Source organism: Galeopterus variegatus, unplaced genomic scaffold, assembly GCF_000696425.1.
Source record: "Galeopterus variegatus unplaced genomic scaffold, G_variegatus-3.0.2 Scaffold544, whole genome shotgun sequence".
Lineage (NCBI taxonomy): Eukaryota > Metazoa > Chordata > Mammalia > Dermoptera > Cynocephalidae > Galeopterus > Galeopterus variegatus.
In genome coordinates, this window is record NW_007726655.1 from 118,937 (window position 1) to 139,095 (window position 20,159).

General features: G+C 41.1%; 1 protein-coding gene across 1 annotated transcript in view; it reads right to left on the minus strand.

Moving 5' to 3' along the window:
- Positions 1-499: 499 nt before the first annotated feature.
- The window catches only part of TBX15 (T-box 15), a 107,679-nt gene continuing 88,019 nt past the window's right edge, over positions 500-20,159 (minus strand). Inside the window, exons 7-8 of the mRNA XM_008569919.1 lie at positions 15,002-15,099; positions 500-2,932 (exon numbers count right to left, since the gene is read on the minus strand). Of these exons, the coding sequence (XP_008568141.1) occupies positions 2,148-2,932; positions 15,002-15,099 (883 nt within the window). The 3' untranslated portion in view covers positions 500-2,147. The remainder of the gene's footprint in view (positions 2,933-15,001; positions 15,100-20,159) is intronic.

A 20,159-nucleotide genomic window follows, 5' to 3' on the forward strand; every position in this document is an offset into this window, starting at 1 on the left:
TAATGACATAGTGCTAATTGCACAGACCCTAAGGTCAGACTGTCAGCTCCATCACTGGCTACCTGAAGGCCTTGGTCAAGTATTTAATCTTTTCAGCTTGTTTTGGGATCTTTAAAATGATGATTAAAATACTTATCTCACAGAATCATGGGAGGATGAGATAATCATGTAAAACACATGGTTTAGTGTCTGCACATAGCAACCATGAGAATTACTGTTAGACTCACACAGGTTTGTGAAGCTAACATGAAAGCAAGCATACATAGAGTCAGAAGACCTGGTTCCAAGTCCTATTCCCTCTCTGACAGGCTGTATGATCCTAGATATTTCAGTCAATCTTGCTGGTGCTCAGCTGCTAATCATGAAATGAGGATGGCGATATTTACTTCAGGAGGTCTGTATAAAGATCACTTAGGTTAGTGTATATGAAAGTGCTATGCTCATTTGCAAAGCAGAATGCAAATGCACAGGCTGTTATTTCTGTATGAATAAACACTCAGAAAACAATTGCAAAGATTTTATTTAGCGGCTTTCTGTGCTTGGCACTTAGAAACAGAGTTCCGTGCATAAGGGCAAATTTTTATACAACTTTTCTTCATACATATTTTACATACCCTTATATTGCCCCCTTTTTTAATATTCATAATATTGGATTCCCCACTAGGCACATAAATACATTTATCTACAACACCTCAAAACCAAAATCTTAATAATATCTGTATTATTTTACTTGGTATTATTTGCATTTCCACACCATTTAAAAATTTTACCTTGCACCAAGCTTCACTTGCTTTATTACCATTAAAGGACTTGAAGGGAAAAGGAAAGATGAAGGAAAAAACCCAAAACTTCAAAATGCAATGAACTATTAGATAAGAATTGAGATCCTAAGGGAAATGGAAGGGTATAGAAGATCCATCTGCAATTGCCTGGAATATGACAGGATTTCTCCTGCCACCGGAGCTAGTGGGCAGGTGATCCAGGTCAGGTGTCTGGATCTGGCATGCAGAGGCCAGGCTCTGTGTGTCTCCTCTGCTCTTGGAATCATCTGCTGGGATTACAAAACTCTTCCTTCTTCACAATCCTTCTATTTCCCTTCCCCTGACAGGCTGCATGCTGCAGAGTCAGCATTCCCATGTGGTCCACCTCTCTTCCGGATCACAGTGGTCAGAGCTATGGGATAAAGGTGCATTCCTTGCCCAGTCCCTCTCACCAGTGCCCTGACCATGCAGTGTCCAGAGAGGTTTATGCCTCAGTAACACCATGATTCCTTCTATAACCTGTAGTGGGGGAAACAAACCAAAAACAAATTTCCTTGGTGAATTAAACTCTCATCACTGATCACACTCACTCAGTCTTGCTCTCCGTCTCTCTCCTGCTCTCCGTTCTTTCTCTTTCTCTCTCTTCCATTCAGCTGCTCTTACTCCCTCTTTTCACAGGCACCACTGGGAACATCAATAATAGCACACTGAGTGAAGACAGCCAAAGTTAAAGCAAGCTTTTCCAGGAAGCCACGTCCAGTTGTAGTACTGATGTCTTTCCACCCTCATCGACAGGGAGGGGTTCCAGGATACACATTTCATTCCAGGAACAGGGTAAGCTGCGGGCGAGAAAGGCTGGCAGCTACCGCTGGCCCAGTCCATCTAGTGTTGTACATAGACAAATTCTTGGTGAAAGCACCCATTGTGGGCCTCCCTTCACAGAGTTCGCCCAGTTCAAAGTCAGTGTGCAGGTATGTTTTGTGTGTATGAGCTTGTGTATGAGTATGTGTGTTTGTGTGTGTGTACAGGTAGGTCTGTATGTGTGTGTGTAACTTTTTATGGCTGCTACATGCTAGCATTTCCCTTAACAATATTATAAAATGGTTATTCAGTCTCTTCTAAGGCCACTCTGGAGTAGACAATGCTTTATAAAACTAAGGTTTGGGAAGGCAGGAGATTGTCCACTGAATCATGGATGATTCTACTGCAGTATCCTTCAGTGGCTTAAAAGTGTCCCTTGCTGTTCTTGGGTATGCATTTTCCTCTTCCAGAAAAATAATACACAGTTTCTGTTTTCCAAAGGCATTGGGCTTCCAAGAAGAAGATAAGCCCACGGAGTCTCTGGGCCCTTGACTGCCGTAGGCTCCATGGTGTTTGGAGTGGCCTTTAAACCATGTGTACAGACATCTGGGAAGAGGAGCCTGGGACTGCCCCATACTGCCGGCCATCACAGGTGTTGGTTGCCTGCTGATTGTTGGGTGAGGGGCTGATCATGTGCATGCCGTGCTCCATCCCCGTGGGCAGGTACTGCCTCTCTCCAAAGGCCCCGTTGGAAGGAGATGAACAGAGTAAAGTGCTTTGAGAGGCGCTCAGTTTCTCTGGGCTTGCAGCTAGCCTAGGGGAGGTGGGGAAATTGTATCCATACAGATTGTAGGGGTTGTGCAGGGAGAAGGCATTGTAGGAGCTCTGCTGCATGTGGCTGCCCCCAAACATGTGTGGTGATGAGGAGCTGGAGGTGGCATTGCCTGCCTGCATGACATACTGAAACTGAGAAGTGGGGAAGGACCCCAGCTGGCCACCATAGGCTTCCATCTTGCTGTTGCCAGGCAACGAAGGAGGAGTTGGTATTCCTGAGATCAGGGATGGAGTCCTCTGAGGCATGAAGGTTTCGGAGGGCTGGCTGGCTGAAGCGGTGCCACTCTGGAGCCTGTTGTAGCCACTGTCACTCAGCCCTGGGTAGCTCTGCAAGGCAGCCATGTTGCTTCGGGCACATGGTGGATAATCAGAGAGATTTAGATTACACAGCTGGCTTTCTCGACAGCCCACGTTAAAAGTGTTGGGGGCCAGATGAAAAGTTGGAGGAGAACAGGATGGAGATAAAAGATGAGACGAAGCCGAAGGAGATGGTGTCCCAGTGCTGGAGGTGGTTGGGGAAGTGCCTGTGCTGCCCCCTGAAAAATAAAACACGAATACCATTGAGACAGAGGCTTTTAAGATGAGTCTGATTACGCCAAATGCAAGCCATACAGGAGGTGCCTTCAAATATCCAAGATGAGCTGATTTTTATAGAACTATTGCTTTCTCTTAACTCAGCAGACTTAGGCTAAGTGATTCCACCTGTGCACACATACACAGGCGTAGCGTACACACACACACTCCAAAAAGAGGACAAAGAGAGTGACAAAAAAGAACACTAAACTCTTTTGTTTGTTTCTCTGTGAGTGCTTTAGTAAGTTCTATTTTAAAAATAACTAGTAAACCTTCCATTATTAACTTTGCCATATCTTACCATCAAATTCACTTTATGAGACCTCTAGTGATCAGCATTAAAATCTACTAGCTCAATTTTTCCCATTCTCAATGGAAATGCATTAAATATGTGTTTTAACCAGGGTCTGTTGCCTACTTTACAATTTTTTAGTCTTCCAGCCAAAAACACAGGATACCAAAGCAAGACCCTAATCTCAGAGGAAATGGGATATTGTGTCAAGTGAGTACTGAGGGCTGGGAAGACACAGCAGAGGGGCCCAGGTAGTGGGGACTGGGGTATGAGATTGAAGTTCTGTCATATGAAAGACATCATGAACACAATTCTAAGAGTCAGGTTAGATCAGAGCATGGCTAATCCAAAACAAAATCATCATGATCCAGAGCCTCTGCTGATCTCCCTTTACAGGAGCCTGCGCAGCCTCGGAGACTGGAACAAAGACTATAAATGGAGTCTTAGGAGTTTGATGAGCTTTGCGCTAATGGGCCTCAGGTTCTGTCCTTCTCAGCATCGTGTCTGAGGATTAAAGTCATATAAAGTGTGGATGGCCAACTACAAGCACTTTCCAAGGAATCATTTTAATATAATGAATGAATTCTGAAAGGGGGAGTTTCCAGGAGGAGAAAGAACACCTCATGCTTCTTTCTTGCTTTTGTGCGACTGAATGACTTAGCCTACTGTGCCTTACAGAAAGCTCAGGGATTCATTTTCTGCAAGCGTCTGGTTCCTTTTTGAGACATCCTACACATTTTCCTCCTTTTCCACCCTAAATGCCATGAGCTTCTCTAAAATAATTGCTATGGCACAAATGGAGAAACTTGACTCCAGCTGTAAAGAGATTTGTGTTTTACGGGATATGTATCTGGTCTCCTCTCTTTGAAAGTCCGTTCTTGTTCTCCATGATCTGGTGTTTATGTGCTCCCCGAAAAGACCACCTGTTCAGCGTGTTGTACTGTCCTGTTACAGGTACGCTCCATCAGGCACTGGCCCGAGCCCTGCAGCAGGAAGTGTAAGATGGAGCAGATGACTTTGTACAACTCTAAATGGTTTTCTCAGATGACTGAAGATGGAACGAATGGTACTGATTTAAGGCCTCAACTGGTTTCACTACAAAAAAATAAGAAGAGAACTATTAACAAGTTACAGGGATTTCTGCTGAGCAGATGAGAGGCACATGTTAAAAAGTTTGTAGTCAGCTTGCTTTGGCTTTTAGATGACATTCACTGGAAATGAGACTTGGTGGCCTGCTGAGCTTCAGAGGGTGGTAGTCTCCATATGAACTAGTCTTTAAAGCGGGGAGCAAGCCTTTCCAAGAGACAGCCACATTGCTTCCATTCACTTTGAAGAAATGTTCTTACGCACTTAAAGTACTGAATAAAGATAACAGCTATTTTTCAAAGTCCACATAGAAAGAGAAGACTATGGTATTCATTTTGCAGAGAAGCAAATTGAGATACTGAAAAGTCTTTACTGTCTTATCATCTAACAGCTTGTCAGCTGTTAAACAAGATTGGGAGTGCCAGCCAAGTGCTAAAGAAGCACAAGGAGGCAGCCCACCCTCCCTGTGCATTTCAACACTTGATTGCCTGGAGACCTCTCATCACAGGAAAGCCAGGGCAGAGTGGGAGGCCAGGCTGATACAGAGGGGTCAGAGCTGCCTCTCCAAGAAAAGCTTGCCTTCCTCTCCTGTAGAGCGTTCTCTTCCCTTTGCCCTCGTCCCCTCTGTACCTGCCAGGTCCTGAGTAATCTTAAGAGCCTTGACATAAATTTTATTTAATGAACAAGCATAGACTATAGAGTCAGACAAATTAGGTTCTGATCCCAGATGTCTTACTGATTATGGGACCTTAGCAAGTCAGCTTCTCAAGCCTCAGGTTCCTTAATCATATAAATGGAGTTACTAATATCTACTTTTAGGATGTTTTGAGAAATAGATGAGATGATATATATTACAAAGTGCTCAAAACAGTACTTGGCACATAGGCATTGAATATTCTCTTCTATGAGAGAAGAAGGGAAGGAGGAGAAAGGAATCTTGGGGAATTTGGGTTCTAATGGGGATGGCTCTCAGGTGCTGGCCTCTGTCCATGCCGCTGAGCATCTTGGCCTCTCCACATGCTGACCAGCTTTATGTCACAACAGTTACCTGCCTCATTGTCACGGGCTGGATGGGCCTCCATGTCTGTGAATGACAGAGCACTGGGCCAAGTGATAGTGTTGGGCCCACCTGGGCCATATTCCCAGAGGCTAACTCTGCTACCTCTCTCCCTAGGCCCAGCCCAGGATGAAAATGGGCTGCCCGATGGCTCCATCTTTTCTCAGATCAAGCAGAGTGGACCTGACATAACACAAATTAGATGGTGTAGGGTGGTAGGTAAATTGGCGTCTTTCCCACTGTCCTCAGAGATCTTAATCCACTTCTGAGACATGATTAAAATGTAATGCCCTGAGTAGCTTAAAATTCTCGGGCATTCCAAGACCAATCTCCCAAGACCCCCGCTCTCTGCATTATATTTTACCCATAGACCAAAGAGAGCAGGTACACATTAAAATTCATACATGACATTTACTTGCTCCAATATTGAAGGCCAGCAGCCAAAACAACCTAAAAGAATACATGTTTAGCAGTGATCCCATACAAGGACAATAACCTAGAATATACTGGTGTACCATGAAGACAAGTTAAATGTGACCGTGAAAATCCTGAATACCAGACCTGGTGACTTTTGCATCTTTAAATTGATCACTTCCAGATTGTAATATGGGGGCTTTCACATACAGTTTCCTTCTGGGTTTATTTTGATATACTGGTGTACCATGAAGACAAGTTAAATGTGACCGTGAAAATCCTGAATACCAGACCTGCTGACTTTTGCATCTTTAAATTGATCACTTCCAGATTGTAATATGGGGGCTTTCACATACAGTTTCCTTCTGGGTTTATTTTGTGTTTTTTTCACCCAAAATCGAAAAACAGTAAGATAAAACTCCACCTGGGCTAGTGAAGAATAAATTTCCATTTAATTACTTGGTTCCACAAGCCAGACTGCTTCTCCTATAACTCAGTGGCATCTGTCCCTGAGGAGTGCTGACTCACTGTATCCTTGAGAAGCCTTCTATGAGGTTTTCAAACAGATAAGAGGTAAAATATTAGCACCCTATGGACTGATTCCAGGGAATAAACCCAAAGGCCATAAAGTTTAACAAGCACAACCCTGTTCATTTCAGCTAAGGAATTACACTTAGTTGAGATGTGTACCCTTCTCATAATGCAAGTGCAAACATTACAGTGCTCATGAGAACCGTGTGGTTTCAGTCTTAGAAAAACTCCTGTGCATCCTCCATAAAATGTAAAGGCATGCATAGATCCAAATTCCTTCCCTTTAAAACAGCTTTTAATATATTCACCTTAATTCTCATTTTTCACATTGGTCATCTGGGTCCTGAGTCTCTCTGCTTCTTAGACGGTCCTATTTTACACCTACCACATTCTCTAGGTGGACTGTCCCCATTTCTTCATGTTTCGCTAACTTGCTCACCTTCTCTGCTACAGATTTAACTGCCTTCCTTGCTGCAATGTACATCTGTTATTGTCATCATTTAGAATTAATCTGCCTCTCTCCTGGCAACAGTACCCAGTTTTCCATCTGGGAAACACCCTCCCTCCCTCACTCCCCCCTTCACCCCTTCCTCCAGGGAAGGCATGTGATGCAGGGTGGACAATCAAAGCATCAGATTCCCCCCACCACCGTACCTGGCTCAAAGGTGACTTAGTTAGTCTATGAGACTCAGGGAGATTTTACTAGAGATCTTAGGAGACAGGCACATGCCATTTCCCATAAGATGTAAATCTAAAAAGGTATTGGGTGAGTGACACTGGAAGCCATGTTAACACCATGGGGAGCCTGAGAATGAAGTCAACATGGAGGAGAGAAAAGTTAAGAGATGGGGCAAGACCTGGCCTGGGTGATTTTGTTTGAGCCCTGGATCGGGTTCTGCCTAAAGTCAGCTTTTTGAATTCTTTCACTTTTGTGAGCCAATGCGTTTTTTTGTTGTTATTTTGCCATTCGTTTTTATTTTACTTACAACACTAAGAATTCTAATTAATCCAGATCTTCATTTCTACAGATAATTCCACTGCGAATCTGAAGGACTGAAAATATCAGGATAAAGCTGGAGGAGGAAGAAACGGAAGTGAGAGTGACAGGAATAGACAGTGGATCACTTCGTCAGATGGAAGCTGTGGACGATACCTTCCTAAAATATAAGTCCCCTACAAGCAATAACAAGGTATTTCAGCTATCTGAATGCCTGACGGATTTCTGGCTCTGCAAAAAGGAATATATGATAAGATAATTGACTTTACTTTCAAAGATATATAATCTCTTAAATGGTTGAGGAAATAGGAGGAGCTGCTACTCTGACCTCACCCTGATCAGTAAAAACAGGTTCACCATGAAGTGAAAATGCTGACGACTTGAAAAAATAATTTTTCTTATTAGCACTCATAACAAATAAGGAATGTAATGTAGAGAACAGAAAAAAAGTGCTGTGTTTTTAAAAAAGATTTCTAAAAGTTCAGGAAGAAAAGTGCACAAACACATTGACAGATAATCTAAATAAGAAGGTGATTCCAAAAACCAAGCACAACTCCACAAATGGTAAAAAGATAAAAGAGCTTCGGAAGGTATCAAAGTGGCTATTCTCTGATGGGTTTCTTGAAATACAGTTAGATAAGATACAAGGAAGGTACATGTAAATAAAGTCAGAATAAACAGTGACATGATCTTGTGAGTATAACAACAGGAAGCCCCAAATTAATTAAGTTTGTAGATTTCTTTAATAATGATAACTATGTTCTTCTTCCTCCTACTGGATTTATTTCTCTCAAACAAGGTATATCATTTTAATTATTTATTCTCGTCATTATTTCTGTCCCACAAAGACTTAACATTACCTATGACAGCACAAGAAACACTAATATTAGTTGACTAGATGGGTGAATAGGTGACCCTTACTCACTTCCGAGTGTTAAAACTTCAAGGTCATCTCACCTACTCCCCATGTCATAGCCACTGAAATATGAGTAATTGTTTCTAACTTGCTATCTTGTTATTTTCACTTAAAATTTTTTGAGCATTTTTTTTCACTATCCTTTATAAAACTTTTCTTCCTGATGTCTGCTTTTCGGTTCTTCTTTTCCTTTTCTTTCCTAATCTCCCTCCCCTTCAAATTTTAGCCCGTAGTTGTCCCAATTTGGTGAATTTCTGCCAAAGAACCTAGGAGAGCTTATTCACTCATTCAACCACTATTTGAATATGACATATGCACTGGGTAACACGCCTCAACCCAGGGATTTAATCATGAGGGAAAAAATGGTGAGAAAAATGTGAAGGAGAGAGAGAGAGCAATGAAAGAAAGACACAAACAAACAAAAGCATACCCTAAGGGGACTTAGCCTACTCTGGATGGCAGAGAAATCTTCCGCAAGGAAGTGATATTTAAGCTGAGATCTCAAAGATAGGTAGCACTAACTAAGAAGGCAAGTGGAGGGGAAGAAGCTTTACAGGCAAAAGGAACATGTGACAGGGAAGAGCATGGACCCAGCAAGGGAGGAGAACATCCAGGATGTGGACGAGAGGGTGGTATCCTTCCCCAAGGAGAGGGCATCAGGTCTGTGAGGTAGATGATGGACTCAGTTCTGGACATACTGGGCATAAGGGACTTTGGGGACAAAATAGAATATGTAATCAATTACTGCTTGTTTTACTGGATTGAACTGAGATGCTCTCCATCCTCTGTGAGGAGCCCCTCATTCTCATAGTACAAGCCATGCTGCAGAAGTATTGCTCATCTCAGTGATAAATGAGATCTATATAAATTGGCTATCTCTGAATCATTACAGTAACCTCACAGTTCAGAGGCTAGGGTCCATTGACTTGTCCTTCTTTCCCAATATTTTACTAGTATGACTGCTCAGTATCTGGTCCCTCTCACTGACCAACCACTAACCATTACAAATCAAACCAATGAAAATCCAGTCACCAACAGAGATCCTCATAATCCTAACACTTTAACTCCACTAGAATATGCAATGGCGATGAGAGATGTAGCAATGTCTGCTAGCAAATGTGGAGAAGGAGGGCTTGTGTAGGCGGCGATTCTCATGTTTCTACAGAGGGAGACGTATGGCCAGCTCTGGTGCCATGGGTCCAGAATGGTTCCTTTTAGCACAACAGTTGTCAAATCACTTGGTGTCACTGCTCATAAAATCTTCTGCAGTTTTGAACATACAAATAGCTCCATTGTAGATATGAAGTAATTGAGGCACAAATTTTATTCAGGGGTATTCATCAGAACAATAGGATTGCATTGCACTTGGCTATAACCGACACAGGCTCTTATTTTTTTCTTTCTGTGTCTGTATTGCCTTAGTCACCTTTCCCAGGAAAAATGTACTTGGTTAGTTCATTTCCTCCCTGTTACTAACCGTGTTAAAACAGAAGCCATTTGTGAAATAAGATTTCTCCCTCCAGACTCTGCAAACATATAAACATCCTTGCTGATTCTAAAGGAAGACATCCAAAGATAAGATACACTTGACTTCATAAAAAAAATGAAATACAAAACTATTTAGACTTAATGCTCAAGTTGTTGAATAACAGACCATCAATAGGAAGAGTAAACTAAATTATTTGGGAAATTAAATCTCTAGTAAGTAAGAATGAAGAAAAATAATGTGGTCTGGTAGAAAGGAAACTGCCCTGTCAAATAGGAGATCCATGTTGGCGTTCTCAAATTCAGTTATGCCACCACTTACATGCAGATGTGTTACTAGACTGCTTTATGCCTCAGTTTCTTTTTTGTGCCAAAGGCAGAGGATAATTAATCCCATGCATTCTTCTCCATAACAGAAAACAACTATTTAGAACACTCCATTCAATATGTTTTTAAACATAGAAGGATTGGAATTTTTGCAAAACTTTGGCAAATTCACCTAAGTGCTTTCCTTGAAATCTTATCAGCAGATGAGTCTTAATAAAAGAGAAATAAAAATGACAGCACGGGCAGCATGAAAAGCTCACCCAGCAGAAAGGATTTTCCAGCTTCCATCAGTAGCAGCGCAGAACTGTCCAACGGGTGCTATCTGACATGCCAGATTGTGTTGGAAGCAGTGAGGTCATATGGGCACGTGGCTGAGTCAGTCATTGTTTGGATCCTATGTTCAGTGCCAGCACTGCCAATGCTCCCCTCGCTAAAAGGGAATTACTGTAAAATCAGTCTGCCACTGAAGTTTCCACTAGAAGTTCATCACTCTCTGTTCTTTCTAAGACACAAAGCAGTTCAGCACAGATGGCTGTGTCTCTTCTCTTTACCTTATGAATGGTACTATCCAGAGTTACTGGAACTCTTAGTTCTTAAGGAAAGAGGGAAAGGGTGTTTTTGCTTTTACGTCCTTTGTTAACATCAAGAAACCAAGCCACATATTTTTTAATAATGAGAATCTGGATCAAGTTCAGTGTTTAGTTCAAAAATAAATCCCAATTAAACTTTTAATAGAGTCTTGGCTTTTCCTCTAGCCCCATCCCACCACCATATGTATCCAATAATTCAAGCTCATTCTCACCCAGTAAAAAAAGGCGGTCACTGAAGTGATTGTGACGTTATGCTTTGAAAGTTCGGTTTCTCTTAAGTCGTTGTTTTCAAAGTGTCAATAACAAGCCTTCATATTAATAGATTTTCAGCAGAAGTACCATGAAGCCTGCTATGTTGCACACCTGAGCAACTCATGCAGTTCCCTGTGCCTGTGCCTGCCCAAGTGGCCCCATGCTGCTGCACTGCAGGTTGCCATCCCCAATGATCACTCCATATCCATGTCCACATACATACTAGGTGGCTGTGCTCCAAGATGGAACTCATCTTCCTGAGCCACAGTGACACCAAGTGATCTCATTCACCATTCAGTAGATACTTTCTGGTGCCAGGCCCTATGGTAGATCTTGGGGACACAGCTGTGAACACAAGTGTCACCATCAATGCCTGCTCTCAGGAACTGGCAATATCCCTGCCAACCTTCTCTTACCAGCCTGCATGATACAAACTCCTGCTTAGCTAAAGCTTGGAAAGTCAATGAGTAAAGCAAGAGCAGATAAGCAAAGAAGCCACCTCAGAAACAAACAGAATCAAGTAAGTGTCTCTGCATGACACATTTTCATTTATATAGCATGTTTATATAAATTGCCTCACAAAAAATTATCCCTCTTTTGTAGGTAAGGAAACTGGCACTCGGCATGGAAGTAACTTGCCCAAGGTTACATAAAGAACATTTTCATTTATATAGCATGTTTATATAAATTGCCTCACAAAAAATTATCCCTCTTTTGTTTGTAGGTAAGGAAACTGGCACTCGGCATGGAAGTAACTTGCCCAAGGTTACATAAAGTGTTAGTGACCATCAGAAGTGAGGGCCCAGATTTTCCTGACTCACATAAAACCTCGGCCTCAAAGCAGTAGTAACAACCTGAGTAGTTATTGATCCCGCTCCTAGTCACAGCTTTGTGGGGAGCAAGTCACTTCATATGAAGGACTTCCATTCTTCTCCCACCTATAAACAAGAAATGGAAATTCTGCATCATTCACCTCAGCAGATCCCTGTGCAGATGAATAGTCTAATTATGTTTTGAATCATTAATCATCAAAAAGGCAATATTTCCTGCCTCTGATACATCTTCCTCTTAGGTATCTATGTCCAAGGACATAAGGGGATGAAGACGATTATGATGGTGATGACAAAGACAACAGTAAATAGCATGTATTGAGTGTTTACTATGATTTTAAATGCATTACCTCATTTAACCCTCACAAGAATTCTATTATATTCTCCCATATAATGCAGAAGCAAAAACTGGGTATTAGAAAGGCTGAGGGACTTGACCAAAGACAGAAAGCCAGGAAGGCACAGTGATAAGAGCCTAACCCAGGTCTTCCAACCCCAAAGTCTATGCTTCTAATCATTATATTTATCTTAGAACCTGAGAGATTTCAGCAGTTTGGGTTACGAACCTAACTCAGTGTGCAAAGTGCTAGACCCTCCTGAAAAAGGAATGTAATGTAATCATATTATCAAGTCCTAGAATGGCTTCCAAATGGCAGAACCACAAATTCAAAAATTAGGTTTCTATTTATGTCGGCCATTTGATAGAATGGAATGAGCTCAGCCTGTAAGTTTTATCCAGTGTCACCTAGACTTTGGAAACTTTCACTTATCCACCAGGTACCCAGGTGGATAGATGCTGCACCAGAGAAAGTCATAGACTGGACTAAGAAAAGGAGTTAAAATTGGCCCACAGACCTTGTGTACTCATGGCCACAGGTTTCCCAACCTAAGCTACAAGAGAAGGGAGATTATAAATTGGATAGAAAACACAAAGCAGTGGGCAGGAAAGTCCACCCAGCCCCATGTTGAGAGGGATGTTGTTTCAGATAAGCAAAACAAGAGAGAGCATAACCCAGGTCTTCCAACCCCAAAGTCTATGCTTCTAATCATTATATTTATCTTAGAACCTGAGAGATTTCAGCAGTTTGGGTTACGAACCTAACTCAGTGTGCAAAGTGCTAGACCCTCCTGAAAAAGGAATGTAATGTAATCATATTATCAAGTCCTAGAATGGCTTCCAAATGGCAGAACCACAAATTCAAAAATTAGGTTTCTATTTATGTCGGCCATTTGATAGAATGGAATGAGCTCAGCCTGTAAGTTTTATCCAGTGTCACCTAGACTTTGGAAAGCTTTCACTTATCCACCAGGTACCCAGGTGGATAGATGCTGCACCAGAGAAAGTCATAGACTGGACTAAGAAAAGGAGTTAAAATTGGCCCACAGACCATGTGTACTCATGGCCACAGGTTTCCCAACCTAAGCTACAAGAGAAGGGAGATTATAAATTGTATAGAAAACACAAAGCAGTGGGCAGGAAAGTCCACCCAGCCCCAAGTTGAGAGGGATGTTGTTTCAGATAAGCAAAACAAGAGAGAGCACGAGTTGCAAGGTTCAGATGGGCTCAGAGCATCCCACTCCTCACTGTGAGACCTGATGCAATNACATTTTCATTTATATAGCATGTTTATATAAATTGCCTCACAAAAAATTATCCCTCTTTTGTAGGTAAGGAAACTGGCACTCGGCATGGAAGTAACTTGCCCAAGGTTACATAAAGAGTTAGTGACCATCAGAAGTGAGGGCCCAGATTTTCCTGACTCACATAAAACCTCGGCCTCAAAGCAGTAGTAACAACCTGAGTAGTTATTGATCCCGCTCCTAGTCACAGCTTTGTGGGGAGCAAGTCACTTCATATGAAGGACTTCCATTCTTCTCCCACCTATAAACAAGAAATGGAAATTCTGCATCATTCACCTCAGCAGATCCCTGTGCAGATGAATAGTCTAATTATGTTTTGAATCATTAATCATCAAAAAGGCAATATTTCCTGCCTCTGATACATCTTCCTCTTAGGTATCTATGTCCAAGGACATAAGGGGATGAAGACGATTATGATGGTGATGACAAAGACAACAGTAAATAGCATGTATTGAGTGTTTACTATGATTTTAAATGCATTACCTCATTTAACCCTCACAAGAATTCTATTATATTCTCCCATATAATGCAGAAGCAAAAACTGGGTATTAGAAAGGCTGAGGGACTTGACCAAAGACAGAAAGCCAGGAAGGCACAGTGATAAGAGCCTAACCCAGGTCTTCCAACCCCAAAGTCTATGCTTCTAATCATTATATTTATCTTAGAACCTGAGAGATTTCAGCAGTTTGGGTTACGAACCTAACTCAGTGTGCAAAGTGCTAGACCCTCCTGAAAAAGGAATGTAATGTAATCATATTATCAAGTCCTAGAATGGCTTCCAAATGGCAGAACCACAAATTCAAAAATTAGGTTTCTATTTATGTCGGCCATTTGATAGAATGGAATGAGCTCAGCCTGTAAGTTTTATCCAGTGTCACCTAGACTTTGGAAACTTTCACTTATCCACCAGGTACCCAGGTGGATAGATGCTGCACCAGAGAAAGTCATAGACTGGACTAAGAAAAGGAGTTAAAATTGGCCCACAGACCATGTGTACTCATGGCCACAGGTTTCCCAACCTAAGCTACAAGAGAAGGGAGATTATAAATTGTATAGAAAACACAAAGCAGTGGGCAGGAAAGTCCACCCAGCCCCAAGTTGAGAGGGATGTTGTTTCAGATAAGCAAAACAAGAGAGAGCACGAGTTGCAAGGTTCAGATGGGCTCAGAGCATCCCACTCCTCACTGTGAGACCTGATGCAATTCATTTACATTGTCCAGAGCTACGTTGTTGCTCATCTACAAAACTAGAGTAAGAAAACTGATAAGGTTGCCATGAGGAATAAATGAAGTTATTTCGAAGATCTCTTCAAATACCAAGGCCTATGCCAATGCTCAGTAATAGTAATAGTTTCATCACTGTCATAACATAAATATATAACAATGCTTTTAAGAAGAGAGAATTTTGAGTGTCAAATTAAATGCTGCCTCTGGAACCAGCTTGTTTGCACAAAGAATGATGCTTTGGTTATTTATGGAGCTACCAGATTCTCCTCCTTCCAAGAGAATTGGTATAACACATGTCTTTGCCTGCAGCCAGATGTGCCATATTCAGTCCAGCTCCCACCCCTTCCCCAGCCCTATTCCTAAGCAGAGGTCTTGACCATGACTTTACCTTGCTGCTTTTGCATGGTGGTGAAATCTTCAAAGGTGAGCGTGCGCACAGGAGGTCTCCAGAACGCATATGTCTCCATGATGGCTTCAAGTCCAGTTCTGGAGAAAGAAAAGCCAGCAAAGGAAGTTGTGAACAATCCCAAGAAATCCACTGACTTTTTAAAGATCCAGAGGTGGTTTGACTGACAAGTGGTATATTCATAGGCACTGAGAGATATCCCAATCAAAGTAAATTATTCTGGAAAAGCACAAGGTACAGATGTTGCTAGATTGCAGGAGGAAGAATAAATTAACCCAATTCAGATTATTTGCAAGCAAATCTATAACTATGATGGAATTTCACTCTGACCTTTCTTCAGAAGAGGCTTGGTCTGCATGAAGAAAAGCATGTTAAGTGTTAGAGGTCAAGGCCACTAATATCATGAGTACAGTTGAGCCGAGAGGAGCATTGACTGCTTCTCCAGCGTGGGACAAGGGCACCATCATTACCACAGTGCAGATGCAGCCCCTCCCAGAATCAACTCCACACCTCAGTTATGTGAAGAGTCAAAGAAACTGTCAAACTGCTGTGGCTTTAAAGGCTTCTTAAATCAACAAAGACAAGCAGGACAACAGAAATAAAAGGAGAGGCAAGAAATCAAACACACTTGAGTTTCTGTTGCAACAAGAAACACCCACCTGAAGGTACGGAAAGGGCTTGGTCCCAGAAAGTATACCTCAGGCAAAAAGACCAATACATTTCTCCAAATACTCATCTGTATTTTTATACCCTAATAACTAAGCTGGTCTTTGAGAGTTAGAAACTGTCAGACTTCAGGAAATACCCCATATCTTACAAATTGTTTAAGGCTTCTGGTTCACTGGTATTGGAAATTGCATAAGTTGGACAATGTGCACACTGCCCACTCTACCCTTCAATGAATTATGTCTCTACTGTGTATATGAAGTGCTGATATACATCACTTTCCCATAATTACCCAGGATATCTCAGACATATTCTTGCTGATATTCCATGTCCTCAAAACAGAGTATTGTTTGGTGCTTTGTTTAAAACTTTGAACACGGCTTCCGGTTGTTGACTTTTAAGACTAACTGCTTCACTTCTATCTAAGTGGAGGAAGCGAGAAGTGCAGGGCTACAGGGCTACAGGCAGGTGAGAGAACGAAAGTGGGAGGAACAGATGGCATAAGACCTTTCATTGCAAAGTTACTGGAAAAGTGCTGTGGAGTCTCTTCCTGGAACAGAAAAGCTTTCCCTTTTAAGATGAAACTTATACTGATTGTCCTTCTCCGTAGGTAATACATTTCCAGAGTTCTCTTCAGTCTTACATACCCAGAATAAGGTGAGAAGTTTTATTTTAAGTAAGAAAAAATATCCTCTCCTTATAAATGGCCATAGGATCCCCTGAGGTTCTTCTCAGATGTGCTGCTGATAACACCGATTGGCTCTTTGTGTTGGAAAATATCCTCTCTGAATAGGCCTTACTTGCGCAGTTCACTTTCTAAAGTCTTCCCTGGAATCTTGGAGGCTTTAAATATACCAATGTTGGCAAACCAAACTCTGTATTTTAAGAAGAGGTTCAGAGGAGAGAGTGTCGCATGGTGTTTATTAGCTGTTAATCTGTTAGAAGTAGGAATAGAAGACATCTCCACATAGTCACTCTACATTAATGCTGAATACAGTACATGAAACTATTTGTGGAGAGAAAGAGCCCAGGCAATTAGGGAGTTCAGAATAATAAGGGGATAGACAGATAAAGCCATGCTGAGCCCTGGTGGATAGAAGAAATAGATAGGCCAGGCTTAGATCTGACTGCTTTGTTCTGGAATGTTGGCCACCCACCAGAACATCCTCGGATTCCTTTAATGGCACAGGAGGCTCACTGCAAATGGCAAGGTCTTTATTGTTCCACCTCCTATTTCATTCTTCGCAGGAACATGTACCGATGAGGAGGACAAAATGTTAGCTCAAGGACAAAGAACGTCCCTTCTCATTTCATAATAAGATGCTAAAAGACTGTAAAGTTGCTATAATACACTAATATACTGCCAGTATTCTGTTTATTGAATAAACAGAAAATGAACTTTGGTTTCATTTTCATAACAGGCAAAAAGCCTGTGGCAAAGCTTTTTATTTAAGAAGCTAATTTTATATAGGATAGTGACCATTTATCCAAATCCAAAATCTAACTAAAAGACTAAGTTATAGAATCATAGTTTTGGGAAGACTCTTGGGTGTCACCTATTCTACCTCTTCTGATACCATCTTAGATGGTTATCCAGCCTCTGTTGTCATATTTCCCCAGAAAAATATTGAGTTTTTGTATAGATCTGTTAGAGTTCTTCCCGATGTTTGGCTGAAATCTCTGATGTAACTTTCACTCTCTGGTTCCATTACCAATAGCTAAATAGTGATAGTGTCAGACATTTCTCACAAGGAGTCCATCTGCCACATCCTCATCAGGGAGACCTTCCTTAGCTTAAGAATGTAATGCATGACACGCCACATATGGACGCACCCATGGTTCATGCAGGGGTTTGTCACAACAAGGGTCATTTTGGTGGTGGAGTTGGGGAAAATGGGTTATGACTCCAAAAAATAATAGCTAAGACCACACATTCCTAACCACGTTTCTAATGTGCTGTGGATCCATATCTCAGAAATATATTCTACATAGGATACAATATAAATTATCCTATGATCTATATAATCCTCTATAGGATAATATTACTGAATCTATTGATGTATTCAGAATATATCTCTTTTTAGAAAAGTTAGACCTATTTGTTTACTATATACCACATCTTGTATTTGTCCTCAAACTCTATTAAGATTCACTGTATAGGTCTAATTGTTAGAAAATATTAGTTCTATCGCTTCTCAGCCTTTTGGCTAAGATCAAGTATAAAAAGTATTAGTTCTATATATCAGGATTTTGTGTAGTGCCATAGTAAGATTATACAATTTACCTCTCTCCACCACTAGCATATATGTACCTCAAGGGCTTTGGAACCCATGTTTTTCTATGCTCCAGTGCCTAGCACAGAGCCTGTGAGATCTCAATTGACACGCACTGAATTAATAAGTAGAGGAATGAATGTTTTATTACTGAGTCATTATTTTATAAAATTTGCCCAACATTCATTTTTATAAGCCTAAAACTTAGGAAAACAACTTAGTGTCAAATAAAGTCTGTGAAGACAGAAGAAATCCTCCAGTTTTGGAGTTTTGGAAATTGTTTCTATAGCTTATTGTGATAGTGCCTTTATTGATTTCAGCCTCAAGGAGGTATCAATTTTCCTTTGGTTTCTTCTGTTCCAGCTGTGGAATTTCTGACCTTCAACAGTCTAAGTCCCCTAGCGCAGGCCAGTCATTTCTACCCCTCACCTTCTCTTATACGAGTTCTTGCCAACTACCCAACAACATCTTCAGCCACTTGGATGTCTATTCAAAGTTTATCCTGTCCTACACATTATTTATTCATCATCATGTACCCTAGTTTTGCAAAATTTTATCTCCAGGTTTTTAAAAGTGAATTCATTGTCTAAAAGATGAAAAAAATGGTCTTAGGTAACCGCATGTCATTAACGTGTTCCACATGGTGGGCCTCTCTGGATCTGCTGCACACCAGAGACCTGACATCATCTCTGAGGTTTCCAATCAGTGATGATCAAATTGGCAAGTGTCCTCCTCTAGCTTGCTTTTCCCTGTTAGCTCCAGTGACAACAGAGGTTATATCCAAACCCCCATTTGTTTAGTCCTGTGGCTGTTATCACTTCTCTGATTTCCAGGCCTCTTCTCTTTAGACTTTTCAGTCTGCTCACTGGCCAAACCAACAGAATGTGCTTAAGTGGAGGGAAAAGAGGAAGGAGAGGAAGAAAGTCAAAGAGCAATTTTGCAAACTGATGATGCCTTGAGATCAACTGATTTGGAAAAACAGCCAGACTATAAAGAAATATCCTTCCAATCTTCGCATTCAAAAAATAAAAAAAAAGGCAGGATCATTCCTTGGAAGCTCAGCATATATTTGGTCATTACTACAACAATTATAAAAACATCCATAACCCTATTAGGTAGTACACTATTGTGTAGTTTGTTCTTTTCATTTGTCTTGAGATAGGAAGTTGATTTTTATGTCTCTTTATTTTTCTTTTTAGTTTTGACATTTTAATTTTGACCCTTCCCCATTCTATTTGCTAACAAAAGGAACATACAGTATGGTTGATAAGGCCATTCACTGGTCATCTCTCAGACATCCATAACCCTATTAGGTAGTACACTATTGTGTAGTTTGTTCTTTTCATTTGTCTTGAGTTAGGAAGTTGATTTTTATGTCTCTTTATTTTTCTTTTTAGTTTTGACATTTTAATTTTGACCCTTCCCCATTCTATTTGCTGGTAATACTGGTAACAAAAGGAACATACAGTATGGTTGATAAGGCCATTCACTGGTCATCTCTCAGTAGAAGACAGTCAAGGGATAAGGGAAACCTACTGAGATAGGAGTGTTGAAGTCATAAAAGAGTTATCCAATCAGGAAAAAAAATTATGTACTAAGTTCAGAAGATATAAAGGCAAAAAAGACACAGTGTCCTGTGTTCAAAAAAGAGGGAACAACATGTAGATGACTAGTTTCTGAATTATGCGATAAATGCTACACTGAAGTTTCCACAAAAGGTTAATTAGTTAAGCTTAACATTAAAGGGTAATCAGCAGTTTTTCATGCAGTCAAGAGGAAGAAAGGGCTTTCTTAGTAGAGTTAACATTAGGTGGAAAGTCTTGGAGGTACGGAAGAAAAGGCATGTTCTGGGAACTGAAAATAGTTCAAGGTGGCTGGAGCTTGGGTGCAAGAAGGGGAACAGACACCAGGGACTTTTATTCCATGTTGGATGCTTAGATTTATCCCATGGGTGATGCTGTGTCCCTGATCTTTCCTTTCTCTTCCTCTTCCAATATTTGGAGACACAGAACCAGAACATACTGCTCTTTCAGATCTAATTAACACATCTCAACATTCGTAGACTGCCCTTACTCCATTGAGGTAAGGTCAAACCTTCTCCACTCCCTTCTCGGTCACTGGATCTGAAATTGGATTATTCAAATCAAGTATCCAGTTTACTCAGGATATTTGGTGTCTGAGGATATTCTTTTTTTTTTTTT